General features: G+C 42.3%; 1 protein-coding gene across 3 annotated transcripts in view; it reads left to right on the top strand.

The window, feature by feature from the left end:
- Nucleotides 1-20,308, top strand: part of LOC143020018 (uncharacterized) — a 168,728-nt gene that overhangs the window by 74,310 nt on the left and 74,110 nt on the right. For all 3 annotated transcript variants that reach the window (XM_076176126.1, XM_076176125.1, XM_076176124.1), the window contains exons 9-17: nucleotides 1,344-1,462; nucleotides 5,621-5,816; nucleotides 6,180-6,367; nucleotides 9,047-9,227; nucleotides 11,008-11,148; nucleotides 12,428-12,602; nucleotides 12,929-13,177; nucleotides 13,480-13,684; nucleotides 20,115-20,298. In XM_076176126.1, coding sequence (XP_076032241.1) covers nucleotides 1,344-1,462; nucleotides 5,621-5,816; nucleotides 6,180-6,367; nucleotides 9,047-9,227; nucleotides 11,008-11,148; nucleotides 12,428-12,602; nucleotides 12,929-13,177; nucleotides 13,480-13,684; nucleotides 20,115-20,298 — 1,638 coding nt within the window. The remainder of the gene's footprint in view (nucleotides 1-1,343; nucleotides 1,463-5,620; nucleotides 5,817-6,179; nucleotides 6,368-9,046; nucleotides 9,228-11,007; nucleotides 11,149-12,427; nucleotides 12,603-12,928; nucleotides 13,178-13,479; nucleotides 13,685-20,114; nucleotides 20,299-20,308) is intronic.

Genomic DNA, 20,308 nt, shown 5'->3' with positions numbered 1-20,308 from the left:
TGGTTAGTTGTTGTATTTGTTATATTAATATGCTGCTGGGGTACCTTTTATAGGTATATATATGTATATATACACACACACATACACACAATAGTGTGTGCAAAAACAATACAAGAATTTAAGAGCAAATTAGATATGGCGAGATACAGAGATGGGTCACCAAAAGCATAGCTCCCCTTACTGTGAGATACAAACAAACAAGCACCAAGGGCTTTCTTCCTTACTAGGGAGGTAACCAAAGTCAAAAGGCATATACCCACTCCCACCCATTCCACTCCCATCCACCTCCCTTTCCTCCCTCACATATTAGCTCCTCATGGATGACAGGTCATCCCTGTATCACTGCCCAGGGACAGAAGTAATGCAGCAAAACAGAGCACATCCACAGTGAGACTGCTTATCTTAATTGGTGACCCCCCTCCCCCCATCCTCTCATGCAGAAAAATAAAAGATGGGGTGAAATCCCATTGGGCTGTGTCAAAACATCATTTACATATAACCACTCCCTAATTACCATCCCCCACCCCCTCCCTTCCTTGCATCTATACACAGCATTCTTCACTCACCCCTATCTCCTGCCTTCTCCCTTCCTTGCTCAACAAACATCCCCCTCTCACCCCTTTCACCCCAACCATCCATCTCGTCCTCAGTTGTCCCCTCATTTTCACTTTGTCCATCTCTGCCTTCCACAATTCTTTTACTAATTTTTCTTCACTCATTCTTTCCATGTATCCAAACCATCCCAATACTCTTTCATCAACCCTATATAAGAAGATATATATATGTATAGGTATATGTATATATACACCAAAAGGCTTCTTCCCATTATGAAAGAGGTATTCAGCCAAGGCATACACCTAACCCCACCCATTACACTCCCATCCATCACCCATTTGTTTCCCTTCTGTCTTAGCTCCTTGTGGGTGGAGGATCATCCCTATACCCCAATTGTCCAGGTGAGAAGCAGTGTAACAAGATGCAGCACATCCATAGTAGTGCCCTACACTGCAACCCTTCCTTATCATCCCCTTGTGCAACAATACAGGTGATGGAGAAAAATTCCTTCTGGCTGCATCAATTTGCAGGCTATTTAAAACAATTCTACTCCCACACCTATTTCTTGCCATCTCCCTTCCCTATTCATCAGACATGCTCCTCTTACTCGCATTTTGTGGGTATGTGAGGCCACTTTAAGATTGGTCATTGACAGGTGGGGGCAGTTGCAGCAAAAGATCAGGGCCATTAAATTGATTGATTATGTGGGATATTTATATATATTTGGTCACCAACATGGGATGTATAATGTCTTTACTTCAGCACTCTTATGAAATTTTCTTTCATAGCTAGTCCAGTTCCTGAGCTCAGCCTCTGTGTGTTTGGATGGACAGGAGGAGTATTGGAAAAAGGCCATATTGCAGTAAAGAATTACTTTGCAGTGTTTGATATAAATCAGTGGTATCAGGTAAGTCACATTTCAAATTTGATAATTTATGCTTTAGTATGTTTTATATAAAATTGATCTATGTCTTTTCTTACATATATACATACATATACCAAAGGCTTTTTCCCCCTTACAAGGGAGGTAGCCAAAAAACAAAGGCATAAAAACCACTCCCACCCATTCCATCCCCACATACTCCACTCCCATTCACCCCCTTCCCTCCCTCTTATCTTAGCTCCTCCTGGATGATGGGTCATCCCTGCATCCTGCCCATTGTCTTTTCTTATAAAGAAATATCTCTTCCTCCTTATAAGGAAGATTGCCCAGCCAATGCATGTACCCACCCTTCATTCATCCCACACCCATTTGTTTTCCCCATTATCTCAGCTATTTGTGGATGAAGGCTCATCCCTGACCCCTGACCCTCTGCTTGGGTCAGAAGCAATGCAGCAAAGCACAGCACCTCCACAGTAGGGACCAACAGCTGATGCTGGTTTACCTCCACCTCTTCATTACATGGCAACCCTCCCTCCTCATCCCCTCATGAGTAATTAGAGAAGACATATAAATCCCATAGGGCAATGTCAGTTTATCATTGAATAAGTGGTTAAGTTTACCTTACTTTTGTGACCTTTTGTGTAATATCATGTATGTTATGATATCATCTTGTTTATATTCATATAAAAATTTGACACAGCCCGAAGGGATTTCTCCCCATCTTCTCCTTTTCTGCATGGGGGGACGGAGAGGGGGGGTCACCGAATTTATGAAGCGGCCTTGCTGTGGATGTGCTGTGTCTTGCGACACTGCTTCTGACCCAGGGCAGTGGACAGGATGCAGGGGTGACCCATCATCCAGGAGGTGCCAAGATAAGAAGGAGGGAGGGGAGTGGAATATATAGGAAATGGAATGGGTGGGAGTGGTTTCTATGCCTTTCCCTTTTTGGCTACCCCCCGTGTAGGGAGAAAAAGCCTTTGGTATATGAATGTATATATGTATAATCATATATTCATGTTAAACTAAAGGTAATTGGTTTTCGGTTGGTACTGAGTCATAAGCCTTCTCCAAATCCATAGAGGCCCTCCAAAAAAATAACATCCTTTCCTTTTGCCAAAATTCACACATTTTTGTCTTGCCATAAAAGTTTGATCCACACACCCTCTATTTTTCCTAAACTGACAGTTCCTCACCAACTAGTCCCCTTGCTCCTCTCTTAATCTTCTCACTCTAAGGCAAATTTTTTTACTATGTATGTACAGGGATTTCTTGATTTATGTGTGTTTAGAATATGCGATATTGGAATAACACTAGGTAAAAAACCTAATAATTTCTTCATATTACACTGATTATTTAGAATAACACTAGAAAAATCAAGTAACCAATAGTAAAACTTAACTATTCACTATATACAATGTGGTTATTTAATGTTTGCTGGAGAGAGGGTAGAGTACCGGAGGACTGGAGAAGTGCCTGTATAGTTCCTCTTTACAAGGGAAAAGGGGACAAGTGTGAATGTAGTAGTTTCAGAGGGATTAGCCTGTTAAGTGTAGTAGGGAAGGCTTATGGGAGGATCTTAATTGAGAGGATTAGGAGAGGAACAGAAGGAGTAATTGGTGAGGAACAGTGTGGTTTTAGGACAGGTAGAGGTTGTGTAGATCAGATCTTTGTGGTAAGACAGATATGTGAGAAAGCTATAGGAAAGGGGAAGGATGTTTTTTGGGCTTTTATGCATCTGGAAAAGGCTTATGATAGGGTAGACAGAAAGGCACTGTGGGAGGTTATGCAGATATATGGGATAGGAGGAAAGCTTTTGGGAGCTGTCAGGAGTTTTTATGTGAGTAGTAGAGCTTGTGTCAGGATTAGAAATGGAGAGAGTGAGTGGTTTGAAGTAAAGGTGGGACTTCGTCAAGGATGCGTTATGTCGCCCTGGCTATTCAACTTATACATGGATGGGGTGGTGCGAGAGGTGAATGCTAGGGTAGTGGGTCAGGGATTGGAGATGGTTAAAGAAAATGGAGAAAAGTGGGAGGTGAGCCAGCTGTTGTTTGCAGACGACACTGCACTTGTGGCAGGGTCAGAGGAGGGATTGAGGAAGCTGGTGGCAGAGTTTGGGAGAGTATGTGATAGAAGAAAGCTAAAGATAAATGTGGGCAAAAGTAAGGTGATGAGATGTACAAGGGGTGAAAGTGGCAGTAGACTGGAAGTGAACATTAAGGGAGAGCGACTGGAGGAAGTGGATAGTTTTAGATACTTGAGTGCAAGTGTAGCAGGAAAAGGTGGAGGTAAAATGTAGATTGAGTGAAGCGAGTAAATGCCTTGGTGGATTAAAGAGTGTAATGAGGAATAGACATTTGGGAATGGATGCAAAGAGGAGACTGTATGAAGGAGTGATTGTGCCAACAGCACTGTATGAGGCAGAAACGTGGAACATAAGAGAAGAAGAGAGAAGGAGTTTGAATGTGTTTGAGATGAGGTGTCTGAGAAGTATGGTGGGGGTTACTAGGCTAGATAGAGTGAGAAATGAGGAGGTGAGGAGGAGAACAGGGGTGAAAAAGGATTTGGGAGGTAGGGTTGATGAAAGAATATTAGGATGGTTTGGACACATGGAAAGAATGAGTGAAGAAAGACTAGTAAAAGAGGTATGGAAGGCAGATGTGGAGGGAGTGAACATGAAGGGACGTCCTAGGATGAGGTGGATGGATGGGGTGAAGGGGGCTTTGGGGAAGAGGGGAATGTCTGTTGAGGAAGGAAGGTAGAGGACGGAAGACAGAGGTGAATGGAGAATGGTTGTATATGGATGATGTTGTGATTGCATGAGGAGGAATGGGCAGGGGGGTGAGGTAGTATGTGTGAGTAAATTTTGACGCAGCCCAAAGGGATTTCTCCCCGTCCTCTCCTTATACAGGTAAACGTCGACTTACGATGGCCGCGACTTACGATTGTTCGACTTTACGATGACGACGACGACGATATGATAATTTAACCCCTTCCATACGGTGCCGCACACGTATGCGTCATGAGGAGCAAGTGGATTCGCGACGCTGCCATATCGGCGTCTTGATTATATTTATTGTAGTCGCCCCTGTGTTTTTACATTCTCTCAAATGATTCATTCTCTGTGGTTTTCAAAATTCGTGGGTGAAAGAGAGAACGATCGATATAAGCGGTGACTATATTTTATGATGCGAGTATTATTACGTCACGTCGTACGGCTGGCATTGGCTGCTGCCCGCGAGATTTAAGTCCCGTACTGAAAATACATATTATAGTGTTTGAATATGGTAAAAAGGATAAAAATAATTAAATAAACTACTGTACATGTTTAATAGGCTATATTCAGTATCTCTGGTGGTTAATATACAGGTAGGCTAGGTACAGTGACCACGGAACAGAGTGGGGATCGACTTACGATGAGATCGTCTTACGATGGCTCTATCGAAACCTAATGCCATCGTAAGTCGACGTTTACCTGTATGCAAGGGGGGACGGAGAGGGGGGGTCGCCGATTAAATGAAGCGGCCTTGCTGTGGATGTACTGTATCCTGCGACACTGCTTCTGACCCAGGGCGGTGGGCAGGGTGCAGGGATGACCCGTCATCCAGGAGGTGCTCAGATGAGAGGAAGGGTGGGAGGGGTGTGGAGTGTATTTAGGGATGAAATGGGTGGGAGTGTTTTTATGCCTTTCCCTTTTTGGCTACCTCCCTTGGAAGGGGGAAAAAGCCTTGGTATATGTATGTATGTATGTAATTCCTTCTTTGTACATACATACATACATACATATACCAAGGCTTTTTCCCCCTTACCAGGGAGGTAGCCAAAAAGGACAAGGCATAAAATCATTCCCACCCATTCCATCCCCGAAAACACTCCACACCCCTCCACCCTCCCTCCCATCTTAGCACCTTGCTGTGGATGTGCTGTGTCCTGCAACACTGCTTCTGACCCAGGGGAGTGGACAGGGTGCAGGGATGACCCATCATCTAGGAGGTACTAAGATGGGAATTCCTTCTTTGTACTTGCACTAAAGGTGTAAATATATGAAAGCACTCTGCTTCATTAGTTTATCTTTCCTGGTGATTACTCCTGGATATATATGTATATGTACACACACAATTTCTCCCCCCCACCCCCTACTTAGTTATTATGCATAATTCATAATTTATTGTTCTTTGATTATAGGCCCAAATGCCATTCAGCTTGAATCTGGAAAGTGACCAGCTTTGTCCATATATGAGTCTACATACACTAGACTGCAACTTGGTACAGAATCAGGGAGAGATAATTCTTTCAGCAGCTCCCAAAGCAGCAACATGGACTCGACATAAATCTACAATGCACAACGACAAGGACTGGTATCCATCTTCATTATCATATGGTAACTGCATGTAACTTGGTGTTCAAAAGATGACAGTGGTATACTGATAAATTAGTACTGCAGTATTTTATTTTATTTTATCTGTGTATTGATTTGTTTTTGTAATTTTGTTCTTATTTTATATGCATTTATATGTGCATTAGCCATTGTTTTTATATACAGTACATCACTGTCAACTTTTATTTGTTTTGTGTTTTATGGATACAGATTTATTTCCATTAATTTGTCTCTCCATGAACAGACATACATGACATTCACCCCACACACAGAAGTATAACAATGAAACCAAGGAAAGAGAATGGTGTATTCAGAAGAGCCACGTGATTAAGAAGTGGTATTTGTAATTTTTTAATTATTTTGCAGACCTGTGTGTAATTACAAGCAGCAGTATTTTGAAGTTCCACTGTAGTAGTGCTCAGAGCAGTGTTCTCTCATGTTTGGTGCAAGGAGGGCCCGTAACAGTTGTTAGTCCAAGTCAAGCATACAAGTTGTGTATATTGGCTGGACTAATACCAAATGATACTGACTCCCCAACTGCAACCAAGTCTTTGGTAAGGAGAAAGGAATCTGTTGTCTGTGTTTAATCTGTCTGTATATAATTTCGAAAGTAATAAAAAGATGGTTTGGAAAGAAATTAAGAGAGGAAGAGGAGGCAAATCAAGTAGAGAAGAAAAGGTAAAAGGTGCAGATGGAGAGATGATAATGGAAGAGAAGGCAGTAAGGGGAAGATGGGCAGAATGTTTTAGGGAGTTGCTAAATGTGAAGGAGGGTAGGGAGGGAAAGTTAGCTGCAGTGGGAAATGCTAAGAAAATGAGTGATGAGTGAGGAAAATGGAGGAGAAATAAGGAAGGATGAAGTGAAGGCAGTTGTTAAGATGATGAAAGCAGGTAAGGCACCTGGTCTGGATGGATGCCATGCAGTATGTATAAAAAAAAAAAGGAGGTACAGTGATGGTGGACTAGCTGGTGAGGTTATTTAATGTTTGCTGGAGAGAGGGTAGAGTGCCAGAGGACTGGAGGAGTGCCTGTATAATTCCACTTTACAAGGGAAAAGGGGACAAGTGTGAATGTAGTAGTTTCAGAGGGATTAGCTTGTTAAGTGTAGTTGAGAAGGCTTATGGGAGGATCTTGATTGAGAGGATTAGGAGAGGAACAGAGGGAGTAATTGGTGAGGAACAGTGTGGATTTAGGACGGGTAGAGGTTGTGTAGATCAGATCTTTGTGGTAAGACAAATATGTGAGAAAGCTATAGGAAAAGGTAAGGAAGTTTTTGGGGCTTTTATGGATCTGGAAAAGGTTTACGACAGGGTAGATAGAAATGCATTGTGGGAGTTACTGCAGATATACGGGATAGGAGGAAAGCTTCTGGGAGCTGTCAAGAGTTTTTATGAGAGTAGTAGAGCTTGTGTCACGAGAGAGTGAGTGGTTCGAGGTAAAGGTGGGACTTTGTCAATGATGCATTATGTCGCCCTGGCTGTTCAACTTATACATGGATGGGGTAGTGTGAGAGGTAAATGCAAGGGTAGTGGGTCAGGGATTGGAGATGGTTAAAGAAAATGGAGAAAAGTGGGAGGTGAGCCAGTTGTTGTTTGTGGACGACACTGCGCTTGTGGCAGGATCGGAGGAGGGATTGAGGAAGTTAGTGACAGAGTTTGGGGGAGTGTGTGATAGAAGAAAGCTGAAGATAAATGTGGGTAAATGTAAGGTGATGAGATGTACAAGGGGTGAAAGTGGCAGTAGACTGGAAGTGAGCATTAAGGGAGAGCGACTGGAGGAAGTGGATAGTTTTAGATACTTGGGTGCAAATGTGGCAGGAAAAGGTGGAGTGAAGGTGGAGGTAGAATGTAGATTGAGAGAAGCGAGTAAATGCCTTGGTGGATTAAAAAGTGTAATGAGGAATAGACATTTGGGAATGGATGCTAAGAGAAGACTGTATGAAGGAGTGATTGTGCCAACAGCACTGTATGAGGCAGAAACATGGAACATAAGAGAGGAGGAGTTTGTGTTTGAGATGAGGTGTCAGAGAAGTATGATGGGGGTTACTAGGCTAGATAGAGTAAGAAATGAGGAGGCGAGGAGGAGAACAGGGGTGGAAAGGGAGTTGGGAGATAGGGTTGATGAAAGAGTATTAGGATGGTTTGGACACATGGAAAGAATGAGTGAAGAAAGACTAGTAAAGTATGGAAGGCAGATGTGGAGGGAATGAACATGAAGGGACGTCCTAGGATGAGGTGGATGGATGGGGTGAAGGGGGCTTTGGGGAAGAGGGGAATGTCTGTTGAGGAAGGACGGAAGAGGACAGAAGACAGGGGTGAATGGATAATGGTTGTATAATGATGATGTTGTGATGCATGAGGTGGAATGGGTGGGGGGATGGGGGGTGAGGTAGTATGTGTGAGCAAAATTTGACGCAGCCCGAAGGGATTTTTCCCAGTCTTCTCCTTTCATGCATGGGGGGACAGAGAGGGGGGTCGCCGATTTAATGAAGCGGCCTTGCTGTGGATGTGCTGTGTCTTGTGACACTGCTTCTGACCCAGGGCAGTGGACAAGGTGCAGGAATGACCTGTCATCCAGGAGGTGCTAAGATAGGAGGGAGGGTGGAGGGGTGTGGAGTGTATTCAGGGATGGAATGGGTGGGAATGATTTTATGCCTTTTCCTTTTTTGGCTACCTTCCTTGTAAGGGGGAAAATGCCTTGGTATATGTATGTATGTATATATATAATCACAAAGAACCCACAGTTGGAATGAAAGGAAACTTGGAAGAAAGTATAACTTCTATATTTTGGCTAATAGCTATAACCCTGTTCAGGAAAGTACAAGTTACAAGAAATGATTGAAACATAAATACAGCCAGGATGTAAGGGAAGGAGGAACAGGGATAGCATGACAGGCATTCCATCACACAGGGGGGAGTCAGAAAGGAGGGGGCTACGTGGTCAAACGGTTAGAGGTGTAAGGTCTACATACCCTGTTGTATGTGTTTATTCTATCTATATACCCTTCAAGGAAAAGGGGGGATCTGGAGGGTGGAGTGGTTATGTATGAATAATATTTTGATGCATCTGGAAAGGATTTCTCCCTGTCTTCTCTTTTTCTGCATGAGGGGATGGATTACCCTTACCTTTCCTAAACCCACACGGAAGAATATGTCATAAATGTAATTGTCAATTAAAAGATATTTTTTATTCCTTATCCATTCAAGTATGAATATACTCTAATTTTTCATGCAGATTAAGGAGCGTGAGATGGTACTGAAGATTGCACTTGATCATCAGTTGGTTTGCTTTTTGGTGAATTGTGTAGAGGAATTTGCTGAAGGGCGTTTCACACACCTTGGATGCTCACTGTCAACGCTTCTTGACTGGGCCTGGCATCAGGTTTATAATCTCAAGGATTCCAATAACTCACTTTGTAAGTTCCTACTATCTATCTTTATAGCAAGAGCTTCTTCCCCCTTGTAAGGTAGGTAGCCAGTCAAAGTACACACCCACGTCTACCCATTCCACTCCCATCTGGCACCCTTGTTTCCTTCTTATTCTAGCTCCTTGTGGATGAATTCATGATAATGGTGATAATAATGTAGTCAACCTTGGTTTTCATGCACCCAATTTTCTGTATGATTTTTTTTTTTTTTTTTTTTTTATTATTATTATTATTACTTTTTTTAATTTTTATTTTATTAAGGGAGAGCGACTGGAGGAAGTGGAAAGTTTTAGATACTTCGGTGCAAATGTGGCAGGAAAAGGCAGAGTGGAGGTGGAGGTAGAATGTAGATTGAGAGAAGCAAGTAAATGCCTTGGTGGATTAAAAAGTGTAATGAGAAATAGACATTTGGGAATGGATGCTAAGAGGAGACTGTATGAAGGAGTGATTATGCCAACAGCACTGTATGGGGCAGAAACATGGAACATAAGAGAGGAAGAGAGAAGGAGTTTGAATGTGTTTGAGATGAGGTGTCTGAGAAGTATGATGGGGGTTACTAGGCTAGATAGAGTGAGAAATGAGGAGGTGAGGAGGAGAACGGGGGTGGAAAGGGAGTTGGGAGATAGGGCGGATGAAAGAGTAGGATGGTTTGGACACATGGAAAGAATGAGTGAAGAAAGACTAGTAAAAGAAGTATAGAAGGCAGATGTGGAGGGAGGGAACATGAGGGGATGTCCTAGGATGAGGTGGATGGATGGGGTGAAGGGGGCTTTGGGGAAGAGGGGAATGTCTGTTGAGGAAGAACGGGAGAGGACAGAAGACGGGTGAATGGAGAATGGTTGTATATGGATGTTGTTGTGATGCATGAGGTGGAATGGGCGGGGGGATGGGGGGTGAGGTAGTATGTGTGAGCAAAATTTGACGCAGCCCGAAGGGATTTCTCCCCGTCTTCTCCTTTTATGTATGGGGGGACGGAGAGGGGGTGTCGCTGATTTAATGAAGCAACCTTGCTGTGGATGTGCTGTGACTTGCAACACTGCCTCTGACCCAGGGCAGTGGACAAGGTGCAGGGATGACCTGTCATCCAGAAAGTGCTAAGGTAAGAGGGAGGGTGGAGGGGAGTGGAGTGTATTTAGGGATGGAATGGGAGGGAATGATTTTATGCCTTTTTATTTTTGGCTACCTCCCTTGAAAGGGGGAAAGGGCCTTCATATATTTATGTATGTATATATATATGTGTGTGTGTGTATATATATATATATATATATATATTTTTTTTTTTTTTTTTTTTTTTTTTTTTTTTTAACAAAAATTTGCCCCAGCTGTCGTACATTCATGGATGTATGAAAACTAAGACAAAATTTAATCGAAAAAAGCCGTCAAAAAACAAATCATTTGAAAAATAAGGTGTATGAAAACCGAAGTTTGACTGTAATACGATAAAGATGCTAGGTGTAAGTGAAGCAACCTTGCTGTAGATGCACTGTGTCTCGGTGCATTGCTTTTGATCCAGGTGGTGGACAAGAGACAGGGATGACCCTTCATCCACAAGGAGCTAAGATACGAGGGAAGCAAGGGTGGTGGATAGAAGTGGGTTTGTGCCTGTTGACTTGACTACCTCCCATGTAAGGGGGAAGAATCCCTTTCTTATATAGATTAGATCATGGTTGTTGGATGAGTATAAAGTGGTCAATTACATGATTTAGCCACCCCCTGATAAGGGAGAAAACCTTTTGCTATGTATGTATATGCATGATTTCTTCTTCAGGTGCTCCTCTGTTTGATGTTGATGTGGGTGTTGTGAGCCAAGAAAGTATATGCAGTCTGTATCAGAATTTAACTCTGCTCTCAACACTCCAGTCTGTTATTACAGCCATTAGAAATAATGCCCATGCTGTGACCAGTAGAAGTAAGTGATATGCTTTGTTTTTATTCTACATTTGAGTCAGTCTTTAAAGTCACATGAATGAGAGAATATAAAATAATGTACAGGTAGTCATCGACTTACAACCGAGTTCGGTTCCGAAAGACAGGTCGTAAGTGGATCTGGATGCAAGTCGGTCTATATATATATACAGTATATATTACCCTTTATATGATATATGTATATATATATATTGTATATTTAGCATACTGAAATAATCTTAGTATCTTTGAACTATGTTGTAAAGTATTTTTAACCTTTTTGTAATTTCATCTGATTTTCTTTGGGAGACGTAGCCTAGGCCTAAGCATATAAATAAAATGAATAAAATCCTATCATCTTTGACCTATGATATTTAATACTGTATTTGTTAACCTTTGTATTATTTTACCATCAGACTTTCTTTAGGAAACGTATGCATACTGAATAAAATCTTATTATCTTTGAGCTACGTTGTTTAATACTCATTAACTTTTTATCATTTTCGTTAGGAAACGTAGCCTAGGCCTACGCATACTGAATAGTCCTGTCATCTTTGACCTACAAATCCTTTTTTGTTGGTTACATTAAAATCATTGTAAAGCAAAATTAGGAAAAAATATTTCGAAACACATTCTTTTCGTTTACGTACTGTACCAAAAATATTGTTATCAACAACAGACTAGGCATAAACAAAGTTTACTATTACATTTTATTAATCGCAAAACATAAAAATACAAAATACTGTGCCGAACATTTTGTCATCGACAACAGACTAGGCATAAAAAAATACTGTTACATTTTATTAATTGCAAAACATAAAAATACAAAATGTAAGGCAAAATTAGGATTTTTTTTTTTTTTTTTTTTTTTTTTAAACAAAACACATTCTTTTCGTTTATTACTGTACCGAACAGATTGTTATCGACAACAAACTAGCCTAGGCATAAAAAGTTTGTTATATTTTATTAATTGCAAAACATACAAAAATACAAAATGCAATGCAAAATTAGGAAACATTTTACTTCAAACAAACAAAATGAAAGAATATTTAGCTGGCTGGGATGCTGATGCTGCCGGCAGCCTGCGAAAACTATCGTACTCGCGTCTCGCAGCATGCGGAGTAATGTACTGCACTGCCAGGCATAACATTGCAATTCTATTACTCTATTAAATGTTAGATATTATTGCACCATCTCGTGGTCGTAAAGTCGATCAGTCGTAAGTTGACGACTACCTGTATATACATTGAGGTATTCAATGTTTCATATTACTTGTTTTTTAGGTGCTGATGAATTGGATGGCAAGGTGATGGTCGTGACCCTTTTGCACCTTCACCTGCAGGTGGTTCTTTGGTTCTACCATTGCAAATTGCTGCCACAAAGGGATGAGGAAAATATGTTAGACGATTCTGATGTCCCATACCCTGTCTCACTACTGCAGAAGATTTATGCCAACAGGTTAGAAATAAATGTTAAATTGTTAACTCAAGTTTTATGGTAGGGAAGAGCACCTTGGTTACCTGTGTACTAAGAGGCACTTGTATTATCAGTATTACATGTTTTCTTTGGATGCTCACTGGTCGAGCTGGTTAGAGTGTTGCTACTTTCGGCTGAGGTTGAAGTGACAACAGTTCAAACCCTGCCCCCAGCAAGTTGGACCAAGGGGTTCATGAAATTACATGCTATAAAGTCTTTTGTAAGAGATACCATCCTAGCATCTTGATAAGGGGGAGTTTGAGACGTTAAGTCGATTCATCAATGTGAATCACATATTTTCTTTTTAGGCGTGCTGCAATAAAGGGTCTGAGTTCATCATTGGATGGCACTGAAATACTACTTATTGATGGTCTTCTGGAGGACACCCATGAAGCTGTCGGGAAATTGTGGAGCCGTGAGGGAGGGAGCACCCAGTATCCTCCTCCCTCTCTTCATGCTCTCCTGGCTATGTATCTTCTACCTGATGTGCCTACTACCACAAAACATCGTATTGTCCAGTACCTCTTTTTAGATCTTGCCTCACTTCTGTCTGATGGGTAAGACTTGATTTTAGATGTTTTGGTGTTTGGATCATGTCTCCAGCTTAAACTAAAATATTTCCATGTAAATCTTTTAAAATGTAATCTTGTGATGTTCTAAAGTGTAGATTCTTAAAAAGAAAGCTGTAGATTGGTCATTGTAATGTAATAGTTACAGGCAATTTTCATATAATTGTTAATCCTGAGAACATACATTTTTTATACCCTAAAATGATGCATAACAATATTATGGAATATATTCATAGCTACCACATACCTCAGAAAATGTTGTTGGACATTATGATTGTTTTCTTTTTCAGTTTTGTGAATGTAGTTGAGGAGTTGGTTAAATTCCCCTCTAGCTTCTCCTTGTCGCCATCATTGATCAAGTTGAGCCAAGCATTTTGGTTGATCGACCACAAGGACTTCCAGGAGGGACTTAATGTTTTACTGGACCCTCTCATCAACAGCAAAGACATTGCTGTCTGGCAACATCGTCGAATTATTAAAGCTCTGCTGTATCAGGTACTTGGCATCCACAATTTTCATCTTCCTACCATTCTCCACAATCTGGTCTTCTTTTATTTTAGTTTTTTCTATTTCCCTATTTCTGTGATGCACAAGGGGGAGTGGGGTGGGGATGAGGGGTTGAGGAAGTATGTATGAGAAATAAATTAATGCAGCCTGAAAGGATTTCTCCTTGTCTTCTCCTTTTCTGCATGAGGGTGGGGGTTGCCGATTTAACCCCTTCACTCCGGGCCAAAATCTCGTGGGCAGCATTAGCTGCCAGACGTGTGATGTCGAGTCATAATACTCGCATTATAAAGAATAAAGTCACCGCTCTATTGCTCGTTCTCTTTCACCCATGAATTTTGATAACCATAGAAAATATGATGAAGCCACTTTACAGAGTATAGGGGTCACACAGGTACAACTACAATAGATATAATCAAGATGCCAACATCAGCATCCTCGGGTACCCACTTGCTCCTCATGACGCCTACGTAGGCGTCATCGTATCGAAGGGGTTAATGAAGCGCCCTTGGTGTGGATGTGCTGTCTTTTGACACTGCCTCTGACCTAGGGCAGTGGGCAAGATGCAGGGATGACCCGTCATCCAGGAGGAGCCAGGATAACAGAGAGGAAGGGGGTGGATGGGAGTGGAGTATGTGGGGATGGAATGGGTGGGAGTGGATTTTATGCCTTTGTTTTTTGGCTACCTCCCTTGTAAGGGGGAAAAAGCCTTTGGTATATGTATGTATACGGTCATTACAGTGGCAAGAATAGGAATGGGACATCCACTCTCAGGTAAAGGACAACAGCTGTACTACTTCCTTCTCAAATACCACATATGTATTTGAAAAAGGAGTGGAGATTTAGAGGTGTTAAAGAATATTCATTTAAGTAGATGGTTTGGACACATAGAAAGAATGAGAGAAGAAAGATTAGCAAAAGAGTTGTGGAAGGCAGAAGTAAATGAAGTGAACTTGAGGGAATGACTGAGAATGAGATGGATGGATAAGGTGAAAGCTCTAAGCAAGAGGGTAATGTCAGTTGAGCAAGTTAGGGGATAGGGGTGAGTGGAGAATGGCTGTATGGACAGTATTTTGATGCAGCCTGAACTCCTGTATGAGCAAAGAATTCCTCTCAGTTAGACATCATAGATAAATGATATGTGGCTTGGATCCCTAGGCATGCCTCCAAAAAGGTCTCTAAATTATTGACTGTATAGTTGTAAATTGTAGTACATATGTATATACATATACCAAAGGCTTTTTCCCCCTTACACGGTGGGTAGCCAAAAAAGAAAATGGCATGGAAACCACTCCTACCCATTCCATTCCCTACATATTCCACTCCCCTCCACCCTCCTCCCTCCCTCTTATCTTGGCACCTCCTGGATGATGGGTCATTCCTGCATCCTGTCCACTGCCCTGGGTCAGAAGCAGTGTCGCAAGAGACAGCACATCCACAGCAAGGCCACTTCATAAATTCGGCGACGCCTCCTCTCCGTCCCCTCATGCAGAAAAGGATATAACGGGGAGAAATCCCTTTGGCCTGCGTCAAATTTTTTCTCATACATACTTCCTCACCCCCCATCCCTCACCCACTCCCCCCTCATGCATCACAGCATCATCCATACATAACCCTTCTCCATTCACCCCTATCTTCTGTCCTTTCTCTTTCTTAACAGACATTCCTCTCTTTTATAATGCCCCTTTCACCCCATCCATCCAACTCATCCTAGGACGCCCCCTCATATTCACTCCTTCCACCTCTGCCTTCCATACCTCTTTTACTGATCTTTCTTCACCTATTCTTTCCATGTGTCCAAACCATCCCAATACTCTTTCATCAACCCTATCTCCCAGCTCCCTTTCCACCCCTGTTCTCCTCCTCACCTTCTCATTTCTCACTCCATCTAGCCTTGTAACCCCTATCATACTTTTCAGACATTTCATCTCAAACACATTCAAACTCCTCTCTTCCTCCCTTATGTTCCATGTTTCTGCCCCGTACAGTGCTGTTGACACAATCGCTCCTTTATATAACCTCTTAGCATCCATTCCCAAATGTCTATTTCTCATTACACTTTTTAATTCACCAAGGCATTTACTCGCTTCTCTCAATCTACATTCTACCTCCACCCCCACTCCTCCCTTTCCTGCCACATTCGCACCCATGTATCTAAAACTATCCACTTCCTCCAGTCTCTCACCCTTAATGCTCATTTCCAGTCTGTTGTCACTCTCTCCCCTTGTACATCTCATCACCTTACTTTTGCCCACATTTATCTTCAGCTATCTTCTTTCACATACCTTCTCATACTCTGTCACCAACTTCCTCAATCCCTCCTCTGATCCTGCTACAAGCACAGTGTTGTCAGCAAACAACAACTGTCTTATTTTTCACTTTTCTCCATTTTCTTTAACCATCTCCAACCCCTGACCCACTACCTTTGAATTCACCTCTTGCACCACCCCATCCATGTATAGATGAAACAGCCATGGCGACAAAACACATCACTGAAGAAGTCCCACATTTACCTCAAACCATTCACTCTCTCCATTTCTAATCCTAACACAAGCTCTACTACTCTCGTAAAAACTCTTGACTGCTCTTTAACAGCTTTCTTCCTATCCCATATGTCTGCAGTACCTCCCACAGTGCCTTCCTGTCTACCCTGTCATAAGCCTTTTCCAGATCCATAGAAGCCCAAAAAACATCCTTCCCTTTTCCTATAGCTTTCTCACATATCTGTCAAACCACAAAGATCTGATCTACACAAACAGACTCAAAATAGCTCCAACCAAATCTACAGCAACACTTCTCACAAACTGGACAAAAGAACACAAATACATACCTCATCTCTACATCAACAACACTCTAATACCACACACAAACACACCAAAAATTCTTGGTGTAACATACGATAGATCCATGTCTTTCAAACAACACATCACAAACATAAAAAACAAATGCACACCCAGACTTAACGCACTTAAGTCAATCACTGGAACAACATTTGGACAAAACAAAGAAACTAATATAGCAATATACAAACAATGCATACGCTCAGTGATGAATTATGCGAGTCCTGCATGGGCTCCTAATCTCAGTGAGACACACCACAACACCCTTCAAATCATACAAAACAAAGCCCTAAAAACAATTACAGGCTGCACAAGTACAACACCTACAGACCATTTACACCATGAAACAAAAGTCCTCAAAGTCAAGGACCACCTCGACATGAGAGGCACACAAACACTTGCCGCAGCCACCACAAACACATTACACCCGCTACACTACATAGCAGAACACCCACGCACACCAAGAAACATTAAAACAACACCCAAAGACCTTTATCACGCACAGATACTCTCTTCTCTTCCTCCACAACCACCAAATACCAGCCTCCGGAAACATATTCATAATCATATCACTCACCACTCCATTAACACACTGAAAGACAACACACTGCTGCATGCCAGAGCCCCTGATATCCACCCTTCTGAATCCTCTCTCCCACGAAAGGACAGAGTCCACTTGGCCAGACTGCGGTGCGGCCACCACCCAGCACTTCTAAGCTACCAGAAGAGGCTGGATGACTGCATTGTGAACAGCTGCCCAGGATGTAACACTTCACCCCATACCATACAACACATAATGGAAGACTGCATTATACACAATCATGCACGCAAACAACACAACATATACTCTATAAAGGATTTGTGGGAAAACCCATTTTCGGCTATGGCATTCCTTGGGGAGACGGGACTGCTCGGACAGACAGTCTAGGGAACGACCACAACAACACAACCCCTACCTGTCCTAAATCCACACTGTTCCTCACCAATTACTCCCTTTTTTCCTCTCCTAATCCTCTCAATCAAGATCCTCCCATAAGCCTTTCCAACTACACTCAACAAACTGATCCCTCTGAAACTAGTACACTCACACTTGTTCCCCTTTCCCTTGTAAAGCAGAACTATACAGGCAGTCCTCCGGCACTCTAGCCTCTCTTAAACAAACATTAAATTACCTCACCAGCCAGTCCACCTTCACTGTACCTCCTTTCTTAAGACATTCTGCATGGCATCCATCCAATCCAGGTGCCTTACCTGCTTTCATCATCTTAACAGCTGCTTTCACTTCATGTTTCCCTATTTCTCCTCCATTTTCCTTAGAGGGGGTTTACACGGTCTAACGGTTAGTTGAACATGGTTCGACAGACACGTGTTTAACCCCTTCCATACGGTGCCGCACACGTAGGCGTCATGAGGAGCAAGTGGATTCGCGACGCTGCCATATCAGCGTCTTGATTATATTTATTGTAGTCACCCCTGTGTTTTTACATTCTCCCAAATGCGCCCTGAATCCCATTCTCTGTGGTTTTCAAAATTCGCGGGTGAAAGAGAGAACGATCGATATAAGCGGCGACTATATTTTATGATGCGAATATTATTTCGTTACGTCATACGTCTGGCATTGGTTGCTGCCCGCGAGATTTAAGTCCCGTATTGAAGTGGTTAAAGTGATGTGTGAACAGGGTATTTGGTTGTCGAACACGTTGGTTAAACCCCAAATACCCCGTTCACACATCACTTTAAACACGTGTCTGTCGAACCGCGTTCGACAAACCGTTAGACTGTGTAAACCCCCTCTTACTCATCATTCTTATTTAGCGCTTCCTATCCTCCTTCACATTTAGCAACTCCCTAAAATACTCCGCCCACCTTCTCACTGCCTTCTCTTCCATCTGCACCTTTTACTTTTTCTTCTCTACTTGATTCACCTCCTCTTCCTCTTTTAATTTCTTTCCAAAACATCTTTTTATTACTTTCAAAATTTTCTGTCATACTCTTACCCCATTTCACATCTGCTCTCCTCTTTGTTTCCTTTATCTTATGCTTAACTTCCCTTCTCTTTACTTTGTACTTCTCATACGATTCCCTCGTCCTAATTTGTAGCCAATCTATGAATGCCTGCTTCTCTTCTACACCCTTCCTTCTATTTCCTATCGCCCTCCTTATTCCACATACCATCTTTGCACACCTTATGACTCCTTGAACCATCCCCATTCCTCCTCCACTCCTAGCTCCATTCTATCCTTCACTCCCTCCCACTCCTCTTTCAACTTCTTATACTCATTTTCCTTTCTTTCTCATTTAAGCAGTTCACTCTAAGTACCTCCCTACTTTCTGCCCTTTTCCTCTTTCTCCACCTATTCTCCACTCTCAACTTACCTTCCTCCAGAAAATGATCTGATATTCCCCCACCCTCTCCCCTTAGCACACGTACATCCTTAACTCTTCCTACCGTACTCCTGGTCACCACTATATAGTCCAGTAATGCTCTATCTGCCATCCCTCCATCCACCACCCTTTCCCATGTGTACTTATGCTTGACTTCCAAAACACTGTATTTGCTATCATCAGCTCTCAAGACACATCTCCACCATCAATTCTCCACTATGATTTTTACCTGGAACTCCATACTTCCCAATCACTCCGTCTATTGGTTCATTTCCTACCCTTGCATTATGGTCTCCCAATACAACTACATTGACATTTCTCCCTAATCCCTCTAAGCACTCATTTATATCTACCCAAAAAGCCTCCCTTGCCTCTACTCTCTTCTCACTACCAGGTGTATACGCACTTACAAAAACCCATATCTCCCTTCCCAGCTTCACCTTCATCCACATCAACCTTGATGAAACCTCCGTCCACTCCACTACACACTTACTTATCTCTTCACTTACTAGTATAGCCACCCCTTCTCTCCCTTGTCCCCGCTTCACTCCTGAGTACCTTCCAGCTACATTCCCAAACTCACACTTACACTCACACTTTCATTTTAGTTTCACTCAAAGCCAGCACATCCATCTTTCTTCTCGCAGACATACTGCCTATCTCCTCCCTTTTACTCTCATCCGTACCACATCCACACACATTAAAAGACCCAAACCTTAGGGTACTGGTTGGAAAACTCCCAGACCCTCTTATGCCTATTCTTTTTTAAGGAATGTCCCCTTTGGGGCTACAGGTAGTAGGACTCCTAATCCTGTCCCCCATCCTGTTTTTTGTCGCCTCTTACAACTCAAGTGAAGACTTGGTGGTAGCATTCTCTTCTCCCACCACAGGGTAGGCAAAAAAAAGAAAATGAATATTCAGAGAAATGGTACAGGACAGCAACAAGGGGTTTAGGGACAGCATAACAGAGGGACAGTCGTAGTATAAAAGGGTCATCATTTCTCTATGAGCAGAATCCTCTTCTATCACAGACAAAATGAAGTGTGGCTCTGGTCCGTAGGGGCGCCCCATATAAACCCTAAAGTATCACCTGCATGCTACTCTGCTACAATAACATCCGCCCAATACCCCAGACATGTTTTGTATATAGTAGTACAGGGAAAAAAACAACAACAACAAAATCCTTACTTTCCCAGGGAGAACATAGCAGAGCCTTATCCTATGCCAGGATCCGGAGACCTCCATTAGTAGATGTGGATGATATTCGATTGCATCTGACTTTACTCCTTGCAAATGGCCTTACAAGGGAAGCCTTCCACTATCAGAGAACACATAGAGTTCAGGCAAACACAGATGACCTTCTTAATCATTTCTTCACAGGTAAGTGTAT

Source organism: Oratosquilla oratoria, chromosome 38 (assembly GCF_046742065.1).
Source record: "Oratosquilla oratoria isolate Oo_2021 chromosome 38, ASM4674206v1, whole genome shotgun sequence".
NCBI classification, from domain to species: domain Eukaryota; kingdom Metazoa; phylum Arthropoda; class Malacostraca; order Stomatopoda; family Squillidae; genus Oratosquilla; species Oratosquilla oratoria.
Note: the sequence above shows the minus strand (reverse complement) of the source record. Positions and strands in the feature narration are given on the sequence as shown.